Source organism: Ctenopharyngodon idella, chromosome 14 (assembly GCF_019924925.1).
Source record: "Ctenopharyngodon idella isolate HZGC_01 chromosome 14, HZGC01, whole genome shotgun sequence".
Taxonomy (NCBI): Eukaryota; Metazoa; Chordata; class Actinopteri; order Cypriniformes; family Xenocyprididae; genus Ctenopharyngodon; species Ctenopharyngodon idella.
In genome coordinates this window covers 10,363,575-10,375,367 of record NC_067233.1, presented here as the reverse complement: position 1 = coordinate 10,375,367, position 11,793 = coordinate 10,363,575, and the positions used below count along the sequence as shown (strand labels likewise).

Below are 11,793 nucleotides of genomic sequence, written 5' to 3'. Positions count from 1 at the left end.
AAAAGTGGGATTATAAAAATAGTAAAAGCACAGAAGAATTTTAAAACATTAACCATGATGGATATCAGGAGTGTTTACAAGTTTCAAATAATTTACATTTCCAAGAAGAAGATTAGACTGTGCTTTATTTTATAGTGTTTCATAATAATAATAATAATAATATAAATTTATTTTAGTGTCATTGTTACACGTTACATGTAGTTACTGTAGTAATAACTATAAATTATGCATAATTACATGCAATTAACCCTTAACCAAACCCTCATCCTAACCCTACACTCTAAAAAAAATCCATAAAAAAGGGCACAATGTACTGTATTTATTTAACAGAATTTTCCGTATTTATTTTTTACAGGTGTTTTACCTCTATTTAGAATTTTGCACCTCATTGCGCTGTGTTTTAGGGTTGACGGAAATGTCCATAAAATTACTGGATAATGTCCGGGTAATGAGCTGCTAGTACCTTTTCTGTTATTTCACAGATTTATTTTTTACAGTACATGTAGGCCTAGTTAATTATTATTACTCAGTACTTAAATGTATAATTAGACTGTAACATGGACACTTTAAAATAGTGTAACTGACTTTGGCTACACTTTATTTTAAGGTGTCAGTATTACAGTGTAATTATACATTTAAGTACTGAGTAATAATAATTAACTGCATGTACTTACTATAGGTTTAGAGTTAGGATGAGGGTTTGGTTTAGGGTTAAGTGCATGTATTTAGTTATTACTATAACTACATGTAACGTGCAACAATGACACTGTAAAATAAAGTATTACCCTGATTTTTTTTATTCATATCCAAGTACGTAACCATACCATCATTACCAGAGTATTATCAGATAATTTCATTACAATAATGTTAAATGTGTACACGTTTTCACAGCAGTTTAGGCAACATAAATCTAATCTAAAAATTTCCCTTGCTTCCAAACTGCAATTAATTAATTGAATCCACCAAAGGAGCACATGTGTATTTTTGACATGGCCTTATTATTCTGCACCTCTCCCCCATTGTCTTGCATGCCTTTGTTCACCCCTCCCGCTGGTTTATCCGAAACTGTGGCCTGTTTCCATTCTCACTCCAGCTACCCCCCTCTCACCCCTGGCCCTGGTTAACACCCACATTGTTATGTCCTCGTGCTAGCAATTGTGCTGGAGAGCAGGGAGGAAGGATGTGGCTAAATACCATGGCTTAAAGCAGAGAAAAAGCTTTTGTCACCCTTTCCGTTAGTTTTGTGAATGTGTCCCGTGTGTATGCAGTCTCATCTCTGCAGTGGGAACACCTCATCTAGAGATAATTCAACATAAATGTACTAATAGCCTTTGAAATGTATCTTCAGTGTGTTATAAGAATATCATGAAGCTTTAGACATTAGAAACAGCTGTGAGAGGGGAACTCAATCCCTAGCCAGGATACAGTGCAGATTTTTACGGTAAGGGAAGAGAGGAGGGGGTGAAGAGGAGAGGGGGAGGAGAGGAGGAGATGGGGGAAGACATCACTGCCTCTCCAACCACCACCACCACCAAAGGAAACACTGTAATCTCAAGGAACATCTCAACGAATTCCTCAGGAATCACCACGAAGTAAACCCCCAGGCTGCTACCATACATTTCAACGTCGTTGATTCGGATTATCCGTCTTATTTCTAGTGTAAAAACCGACCAATCGCATGCAGCACTAGTGTGCCCAGCCTGTCCTACATTTCGACTCTTATTTATTTATTTATTTTTCATATTTACAAGGCGTTTTAGGAACGCTAGCCATTGGATTTCTTGGCTGTTTAGGCAGTAAATAATAACATGGTTATTCTGTGGATTGCACTGGAATGAGTGGAAGCTTTTGGGCGGAGAGAGACGGATGCGGACGGACATTGTGATCTCTCATAATACAGAAGAGAAGAGATGCTCCACGGGGATTATCTTAAACCTCTGTGTTGACCTCTCATCCCATCCCGAGGAGCAGGAACAAACGCGATTGTGCTTCGGTGCTTCCCAGAAACCAAATACTGAGAAATTAATGCTGCCAATGACGGTTTAAAACACCGAGGAGAGAGGTAGGCCTGTTTAGTGTCTTACAATCAGTATGGTTTGCTGTTTTAATCGTTAAACATAGCCCAAAACGCCTGTTTACATATAAAAACTGTGATTTCCCCTTATTATAGGTTATAAATAGCGGACCGAAGAGGAAATGGCCGTTTTCTTCGTGCCTGGGTGAGGAATGTTGCGATCCATTTACAGCGACAGACATCTCATGTGCCTCGTAAGACTTATTTTATGGTTTAACCGCAGTAATATCAATTGATGGTGATCATTTGTGTACAATATGGGGAGCGACAGTGAAATATTGAACCGGGAGCTGTCAAAGATGTCCGACGAAGACTTGCTGACTTGTTCTAAGGAAGAGCTGGTGAATCGACTCCGCAAAGAAGAATCGGATAAGATGTCCGCTCTCATACAGCGCGGCCGATTAATCAAGGAGGTCAATAAACAACTGCAGGGACATCTGCTTGAAATCAGGGAACTCAAAGTCATCAACCAGCGGCTGCAAGAGGAGAACCAGGAACTTCGGGATTTATGCTGCTTTCTGGATGATGACCGTCTGAAGGTGAAGAAGCTCGCACGTGAGTGGCAACTATTCGGCCATCATGCTGCCAAAGTGATGCGCGAGGACCTTGGCGGATACCTCAAGAAGCTCGCCGACCTGGAGCGGATGCAGGACGGTCTGGTGAAGGAGAATCTGGATCTGAAGGAACTTTGTTTGGTGCTTGAGGAAGAGTGTGTGAGCAGAAGTGATTCAAGCCCGGGTGGCTCCACGGATCTCAACATACCGTGTATGGTGGCCCGGGATGTGGGTGACGGGAGCTCCAGCACCGGGAGTGTTGGCAGTCCAGACCAGCTGCACTTGGTGTGTTCACCAGATGACTGAAGGAGAGGAGCAGAGCCATATTACTTTAACCTTCTCTCTTGATGCTGAGACAGACTTTTTATGCCTACAAAAGTAGTTTACATTTTCTGACAATGACATCTCAGATTTTGGTGGAAATAGACCGAGACTTATAAAGTAGGCTAGTTTACTGATGGGCTTTTTGATGCCATAAGGACAGTTTCTCTATATTTAATTGATTAACATTTTATAGTTGGCAGACCTTTAAAACTTGAGGGAAATTATTGGGTGCCAGGCAAAATAGAATTATTTTTAAGCTTTAAAGTGACAGCCTTTTCTTTCAAAACCTGTCCTCCTGCTGGAAAATCCAGCTTAAAGGAATAGTTTATGAAACAGAAATGAAAAATCTGCCTTTATTTACTTACCCTAATGTCTTTCCAAACCTGTATGACTTTTCTTCTGCAGAACACAAATGAAGATATTTTGAAGAACTGTTTTTAGCCATAAAATAAAAGTCAAAGGTGTCCAATACCGAATTGGACCCCATTGACTTTCATCGTATGGACCAGGCTTCACAAACTGGGGGTTTGTGAGGGAACTGCAAGGGGTTCATGAGTGGATGAAAAGCTAATGATTAAATTATTTAAAATGATTATATTATTTTAAATAAGACATTTTTTGGCTGACAAAGAAAGTTTGGGAATCCCTTGTATTGACAAAAACATGTGCATTTTTCCAGGATATTTTCTTTTGCTCTGCAGAAGAAAGAAAGTCATACAGGAATGAATGAGAATGATTCATCACTTTCCCCATTAAACTGGTAGCTGTGTTTTTGATACATGGTGGCTGATTTCTAGCTGGTCTAAGCTAGTCCTGGACCACCTTAAAATTATATGACCATCTGGTCTAAGATGGCCTACCGGCTTGAACTTTCTAGAAACCATCCACCATGTTTCAGAAGCTTCAAATTTTCCTGCAGGCCTATTTATCGTATTAGTAGCATTATTTGAATGTATGTTTTTTTCGAAGTGTTGCTGGAATGTTTCCTTTCATCTCTTACATGGGTTGTAGATAGGGGCAAATAGTTTTGGGGTTGACATTTTAAACAACATTGCGAGAAACTGCTAACTTTTTCCAGGTTTTACTGCGCACTGATCTGTTCACGGGCTGATGTTTCTCCTACAATGCACTATGACAGGGCTGCAATGAATCGTCAATCTTTGGAGATTCACATTTTTACTGATTAATAGAGCCATATACTATAATGATCTGTTTGAGATCATTTACAAAAAGCACTGAATCATTTTCAAGAATGGAGAGGAAATGGTAGTATCAAATGATTGTGCAAAGCAAGGCCTCCTTTGTAAGCAGATCAGATTTTTTGTGACATAATATGGCTGTATCGCAGAGGCCCAAGATTTATTCACTGGAAATGCACATGTTACTAGACCACTTTTCTACAGTATGAGATTGTTATTTCTTGTTTATTTTGAACTGGACAGTATAATTCACTAGATGTAGTGACGTGTGCTCCACTAAACGGTGTTGCTGTGCTCTGCACTGAATCCAAAATTAACTTTCTTTTGCATTAACCCCACTTTAACTTCACAGCTGTACTGTACAAAGCTTTTTGTGTTCAGTTATTGCTTTGACAAGACTTTAATTAATACATGCTTAATTTCATGTTTGGAGGAGAAAACATTGACAGACATGTAGTTTTAAAATTATTGTGCTAGATATTGTTATAATTATAGTCATTTTTGTTGTATTTGCTGCATACTACAAGACCCTCCTACATAGGATTGTTCTGTTGTACATGGTTTTATTCCAAATATGATCAGTATTATTTCAATGACTTCAGTTTTATAGCTACAAGACCCAGCTCTCTGATTGATTAGCATTTGCTTTGTTTCAGGCTATGCTCATAGTGAGTGAGATAGCTTTAAATACACTTGACTGACACACCATGTTCTGCTCTGGTCTTTTTTTTCCTCATCTCCATGAAAAAAAACATTATATACATATTGTATTATAGCCCACAAAGGACTTCTGAATTACATGGATGAAATTTTCCCAGTCGTGTCTTAATGAGGCCTTAGTCATGCTGAAGCTCAGGCTTTAATTTATTGATGTTTCACTGGTTTATTTTTGGCATGTTGTTTGCACAGCAGCACCATAGCCAGAAATACATTCACTGTGACTTGCATACAGAGGTCCTTTCAGCAGAACATGTGCACGCTGGTTCATTCAGTACAAACTCTTCATTATCTCAATCATATGTCCCCTCTAAGTGACTCACTTGAAATCAGAGCGAAAACAGAGGGCGCAGTGCAGAGGAAATAGGGTCGCCATGTTTATTTAATTTGCTCTGTGTATGTTTATGATGCCTTGGCCCTTTTTTACCTTACGTGCTCTTTCACTTTATCAATTTTGTTCCTCCGGGCTGTTCATCTTTAATAGTTTTTAATGTTTAATGTAGTTCTTATTGTCACCACAGGCTATGAGTTGCACTCTTAAAAATAAAGGTTCTTAATTAGCATTGATGGTTCCATGAAGAACCTTTAAGATCCATGGAAACATTTCCGTTCTTTATAGTGGAAAAAGGTTCTTCAGATTATAAGAACTTTTCATCTTTTTGTTATTTGGATAATTAACATGTTTCTTCAGTTGCATCTATGGATGTAAAAAACACTTTTTAAGAGTGCGATAAGGATCTTTTTTGAGTGTCATCATGCATATCCTCGCACACTTGTCATGCAGAGCACATTAATTTACCAATAACGACACAGACAGACAAAAAAAACACAAAAAGTTTGTCCTGAGTAGAAATTTAATTCTTGTTTAATTTTTCAAACATCACATTAAGATCAACACTTGTTAGAAAAGGGTGTTTAACAACTGGGTTCAGTTCAGAGGCAAATGTGTTTGTGACTCATTGAACTAGTGTGCTCAACCCCTCCTCATACCCCTGTGTGCAGAGAGAGACTTGCTTTCCATTATGTAACTTACTAAACATTTACTTCACTGTTTATATATCTGTGTGCCCCCTGAAATAACATTACAGCTACAAATAGTCTTATGAAGGGGCCATATATCAACTTCAACTGATTTTTTTTCATACAGAATAGGAATAAATGGAATTCCTAATTTCAAGGCACTCTATTATTTTACAAAACAGCTCAGAAGTCATAACATTGTTTACTATTCCCAATAGCAGCACATATTTTCAGTAATCGTTTATTAGATGTTAAACAGCATGCAACATGTTTCCAGTAAAAAGTATTTTTAAAAAATCTTTTTTTTTCAAAAATAAATACAAAACTATATGTGGTCAAGCGATAGTAGATTCTAACATAGTGTGTTAAATACAGTATAAAATCTTAATAATTTACTTCTACTGGCCTGTGAATCACACACCTTTGTACTTGTAGGGAAAAAACCACTGTAGAGTAACCACTGAAGTGTTCGGTGAAGTTAAAATAGAATTTAACTAGTGTAACAGTGAGCCGGTCATTGAAGTGTACATTCTCAGTGTTGAGTTGTTGTGTTGTAGACATTGTATGAAAAGAACCAGGTAAGGCTGCGTCCCTTCAGTTTCTTTAAAACTAGCTTATTCAGCACACACTGTTATTATCACAATATGTTTCTTAAAATCTAGGTTAAAAACATAAAATGACATGACAAAGAGATAGCAGTACACTGTGTAAATCCACAAACGTCTATAGCAAGACAGTAAAACTGACATAAATTCAAATCCATCAATTGAAACTATAACATTTCTAAAGTTGGTAACATAATAATAAATAACTTAATAGACACTCTAAAAATTGCTTTAAACATCGTTTCCTGAAGGGCATAATGGTGAGCAATGTACATTGTGCTCACTAACTCTCAAACTCCCACAGCAACCTCTAAACTTGTTAGTAGGCCAGATATTTAACTGTGACAGTACCATCAACGATATACTAAATGTGTAGTTAAAATAAATGAATATCAATAATACTATTATTAATGCCACTGCAGTCAAACGTTATGGGCTTAAATGTCAGTCAGTTTTCTTTTCAATGTTTATATATATATATATATATATATATATATTACAGTACCGACTTCGGTACCAAGTCTGTAGTGAAATTTTGAGCAGATTTGTAAACACCTCTGATTGGCCATTGTGTTCACACGCTCATCAGTTATGTCTGTGATTGGCTACAATGATCAACGCTTCAAAAACATGTTGTAAATAGACTGAGCGCTTACACAGATACACACGGGAGCGTTGTTTCGCTGATAAATGCCTGCTTTCAAACTCTCCTGCTTCTGCTTTCAAATCGCTTTCGAATTCAAACACTTCAGTGTGCTTTCAAACGCTCCCGTGGGCTGATCATTGTAGCCAATCACAGACATATATATTGAGTGCATGAACACAATGGCCAATCAGAGGTGTTTACAGCGCTCATTTGGTATCGAATTTGGTACTTAAGACAACTACAACACGTGTGTGTGCTGTGATGATTTCAGTCTACTTCATATAAAAGTTACTGTTCATTTTGCACTACACATACATAAAGGTGAAGTGTGTAATTTCTGCATCACTAGCGTCACCAACTCAAATGGCAAAAATAAAGACTGTCATAGGTCTGTCATTGGTTGGACAAAGAGACAGTCCGCGCCAATTCATGCCCATGGTTTAGCCAGTATTACTAATCAGCCATCGAATGGCATAGTTGTGTTAAGCTCCTCATTAAGCTGGGACAGGAGAAAGCATTTCAATGTCAAAAATGTTACACCCATCACCTTTAACATGTGCTTCTGTATTCTTATAATGCATTCAAGTGACTAGATAATTGCTATTAATAAAGGTAAACAGAATACACAGGTAAAAGCATAACACATGCAGTACTTGCTTATGCTTGTTTGCATGTAGTAGTAAGGACACTTTTGGAAGTCATAAACACTTTTCCCTCACAGCAGGTGAGAAATCAAAGGGTGAGGATAGTTGGTGAATTGAGAGAGTGATCTGACTGATCCCCGCTGCTGCTGCTGCGGCGATGAGCGACACCACACGGCTGAGGGTTACGAGAAGACTGGCTGGTAGCGTGTTGAGAGGCGGCGAGACTAGGGGCTTGGGATGAAGTCGCTGAGCTGGTATCCACTGAAGAAGAGGGGTAACAGAAGACCAGGCTGGCAGAAAAGGGAGTCAGAGATGGAGTGGAGATGACGACAGGAGTATGAAGAGACTCTGATTCTAGAGCTACGCTGGTAACAGAGGAGGCTGAAGCTGGAGGTGGGATGGTAATTTTGGGCTTGGGTTTATTAGGCTTGGTTTGACTCTTAAATTCTCCTGAGGGTCCAGGAAGATCAGGGTCCGCAGGCTCAATCTTGATTCCACTTAGTGTTGGGAGGTCATTGTTTGAGTCGGAGTCCGAGTCCGAGTCCTGGACTTTGCAAATGGGTCTATGGGCCTCAAGGACCAACTCAAGCTTTTCTTTTTGCTTCTGAAGCTCTGCGATCTCCTTCTGCAGACGTGATTTTTCATCCTCTAACTGGTCAGTTTCCTGTAAAAAAAAAGTTTAAACGTTCAGTTTGGGTCCAAGCCATACAAAGAAATTTCATTTGAAAGGAAACATGTCAAATGGAGCAAAATAAACGTACATTTTGCAGCGTGTCAGTCAGTTCGCGTCGACGATTCCTGCACTTGGCAGCAGCCATTTTGTTACGTTCCCTTCTAATTCTACGCCGCTCAAGTTCCTCAGGGGATAGCTGGAGTGAGAAAGTAAAGCAAATGTAAGAAATATGTATATAATTCATATTCATGAGGTAGTTTGACATTGTACACAGATAAGAAATGGAAAAAAAGGAAAACAAATAATAATTGATAATAGTAATATATAAAATAAGAAAAATATAATTATAAAACTTTGGTAACAGTTAAATTGTATAATGGATGGCTATGAATGGTGGTGTATGGAAATGTATAGTCGATTTGTATAAAAAAAACTTTTGGGGGTGGGGGTGATGTTCTTATGTTTTTCTTTTTTTTTGTCCTTATTTTATTGTATGGTTCTACATCTAAAACAATTGGCAATAAATATATTTTGGAAATAAAAATTACTTTGTCTAATTGGAACTATGGTCAACTCAATTTTAATAGTTGTTAAACTTGTGGAAATACTGCCATCTAGGGGATGAGATTTTTAATTTCATATCAAAAGAATCATTGACTACCTTACATTCTGAGGCAATATGGCAATTTTTATCTGTCAAGACTCTATTATGAATCCATTTATATTCTGTTAATTAATTTCTCGTTCTCTTTCTTTTGTGGGCATCATATGCAGTTTCCTGCCTTTGTATTGATGAATCACCTGCAAACACCCTAGTGACTCAGGAATGAGTCATATATTATTACTCCAGTGAATCACATGATATCCCATTTCCTGTCTCATTATTTTACTCTCACCCTGCCATACTCAAGACTTGGATGCGTGAGTCAATAAGGATTTCATGAGTTAATACTGAATGAGCATCTCTGCGATTCATCCGGGGTAAATGCTATCTTGTAAATAGCATATTGTATATAAGAGTCTTATTTGAACATACAGAATTAACATTTACAGCTGAATACGTAGTTCACACTCTTCAATAAGCCCAAATGAGATTCACACCCCGTATGTATTAGCAAACACGTCCACAGGTCACACGTACACACTACAGAGTCACAACAGGATATTACACATTCTGTGTCTTCCACGCTTTGATTTCGGACTGTCTCCTCTTTTGAATTACACGCATGGCTGGTTTTGGTTTTGGCTAAGACCACGGACAAAAATTGAGAGGATGACAGGTGAACATGGTGACAAACCATGCTGTCACAGTCTGCCATCATGACTCATCACAACCTCATCACATAGACAGACTGACAGCTAATAAATTAAACTTACATGTTCATCATGTCTTCTTGTTGAGCTGCCAACAGCTGTAGCTGCTCTAATAACACCTGGCCGGGATAAATGGGATTGAGAAAATTGAGGATTCATAGATGGGATCCTTGGTGGCAGTGGGTAAGATGGTCGAAGTGCCCTGGATGGCCCCGGGGTGCCCAGAAGGGAGGGCTGAAGCATCCATTGAAGGTCCTGGTTTGAAGTTATAGTGTTGAGACTGGGCACAAACTGACTGGATCCTGCCACAGAGTACTTGTGCTTTAAAATACAAGAGACACAGACAATATATTATCAGTTACCAAGGCATTGACAGATTTAGGGAGGAGACTTTATTATATCTTATGACTCAAAAACCCATTGTTGTTGTATTTGCAGAAACACCCAGATATAAACACCAACCTGAATAGGCAATCGCATTCATAAAATCTTAGGTTTTCATTACTTCACCACTGTCTGCTCTTATTTGGTCAATACCATTAAAACCAGGGGACTTTAATGTACTGGATCATATGTTATACTGGTCCACAGAGAAGATATTTAAAACGTACTATAGAATTTAATTTTTCATGACATTTCTAACATGTCAGACTACTTCATGAATATGAATTACAACTAATTTCGAATAAACGAAATAATAATATGTTAAGCATTTTAAGTATAATAAGTAAATGATATGTTAGTTTTAAAATATCACCGAGGTAATTATCTTTAATGAACAATGAAATTGGAACTCAATTATTACATATCTTTGGTGAAATATTAACTGAAAACGTTTTGAAAGCTTAAATTCCGAAAAGAGTATAACATATGATCCAGCTTTAAATATCTTCTCTGTGGGTCCACAGAGAAGATATTTAAACCGTATAGAATTTAATTTTTCATGACATTTCTAACTTGTCAGACTTCTTTATGAATATGAATTACAACTAATTTCCAATTAAAATAAATAATATGTTAAGCATTTTAAGTACGATAAGTAAATTATATGTTAGTTTTAAAATATCACTGAGGTAATTATCTTTAATGAACAATGAAAATGGAACTCAATTATTATATATACTTGGTGAAATGTTAATTGAAAATGTTTTGAAATCTTAAAAGAGTATAACATATGATCTTGTTAGATATTAGATAAAAGACGCTTACCTGTTGTTGTTGTTGTTGTTGTTGAGATGTGACAGTAGTTGTAGAGAGAGAAGCAGAGCTCGAGCCTGGTCCAGAGGCGCTATCTGGGAAGGTCCGATCGATTCCTCTGCCCAGGTTTCCGTAGTTGTACATGTATGCCGTTGACTCTTCAGTAATCCAAAAGAAACTGTTGACTAAATCTGTGAAACTCTGTTTTGCTGCTTTCTTTTCTGGGTCTGCTTCCCAAAAAGGTTCCTCCTACTTATATCACTGACAGTTCACGCGAAATTCAAAAGCAAGTTAAAAATCCACCTTATTGCGGGAAAGCGGTAGAATCCACTACGATACACCTGGGGGAGTTTAGATGTTTCTGTCAAACGTTCACAATGTTCATATTGCTGGCAGCGATGGGATAAAATGTAAAAAAATAAAGCTTTAGAATATCTAAAATACAGTTCTGTTTTTCTGCCAGACTGGTGGTTCCGAATGTTCACGAGAATATAAATAAGTGATCAAGAGCCGTACAGCTTCGTCCCTCCCAACTTACGGGAAATGGTGCTGCCTGTCTTCTGAATGACGTATGGTCACATGGAATATTACGTATATAACCATATATGGATTTTTCCGGGAACTCCTTCTGTTTGAGCTAGTGATAGGCGCTCTCTCACAATAATGGTAACTCTAAATCGAAACTTGAGCTTTTTACAACAACTTTCGTCATTTATTATTTAGTTTTTAGTCTAAACATCTAATCAGATTCCCCCCCCCATGTACTAGCATTGTTAACACTTAGTAAGCAATGTTAACACTTAGTAAGCATTGTGTGGTCCTCATT

The 11,793-nt window shown here is 37.7% G+C and overlaps 2 protein-coding genes across 2 annotated transcripts; one reads left to right on the top strand and one right to left on the bottom strand.

Moving 5' to 3' along the window:
* Positions 1 to 1,150: 1,150 nt before the first annotated feature.
* ccdc85b (coiled-coil domain containing 85B) lies at positions 1,151 to 4,859 on the top strand. Its single transcript, XM_051860677.1, has 2 exons — positions 1,151 to 2,062; positions 2,171 to 4,859. Exon 2 carries the CDS (start codon positions 2,332 to 2,334, stop codon positions 2,932 to 2,934), a length of 603 nt encoding a protein of 200 aa, XP_051716637.1. The 5' UTR covers positions 1,151 to 2,062; positions 2,171 to 2,331; the 3' UTR covers positions 2,935 to 4,859.
* An 845-nt stretch (positions 4,860 to 5,704) lies between these two features.
* On the bottom strand, positions 5,705 to 11,509 carry fosl1a (FOS like 1, AP-1 transcription factor subunit a). Its single transcript, XM_051860675.1, has 4 exons — positions 10,980 to 11,509; positions 9,834 to 10,091; positions 8,545 to 8,652; positions 5,705 to 8,447 (listed from the first exon to the last, which is right to left on the bottom strand). Exons 1-4 carry the CDS (start codon positions 11,109 to 11,111, stop codon positions 7,872 to 7,874), a joined length of 1,074 nt encoding a protein of 357 aa, XP_051716635.1. The 5' UTR covers positions 11,112 to 11,509; the 3' UTR covers positions 5,705 to 7,871.
* Positions 11,510 to 11,793: the final 284 nt, after the last annotated feature.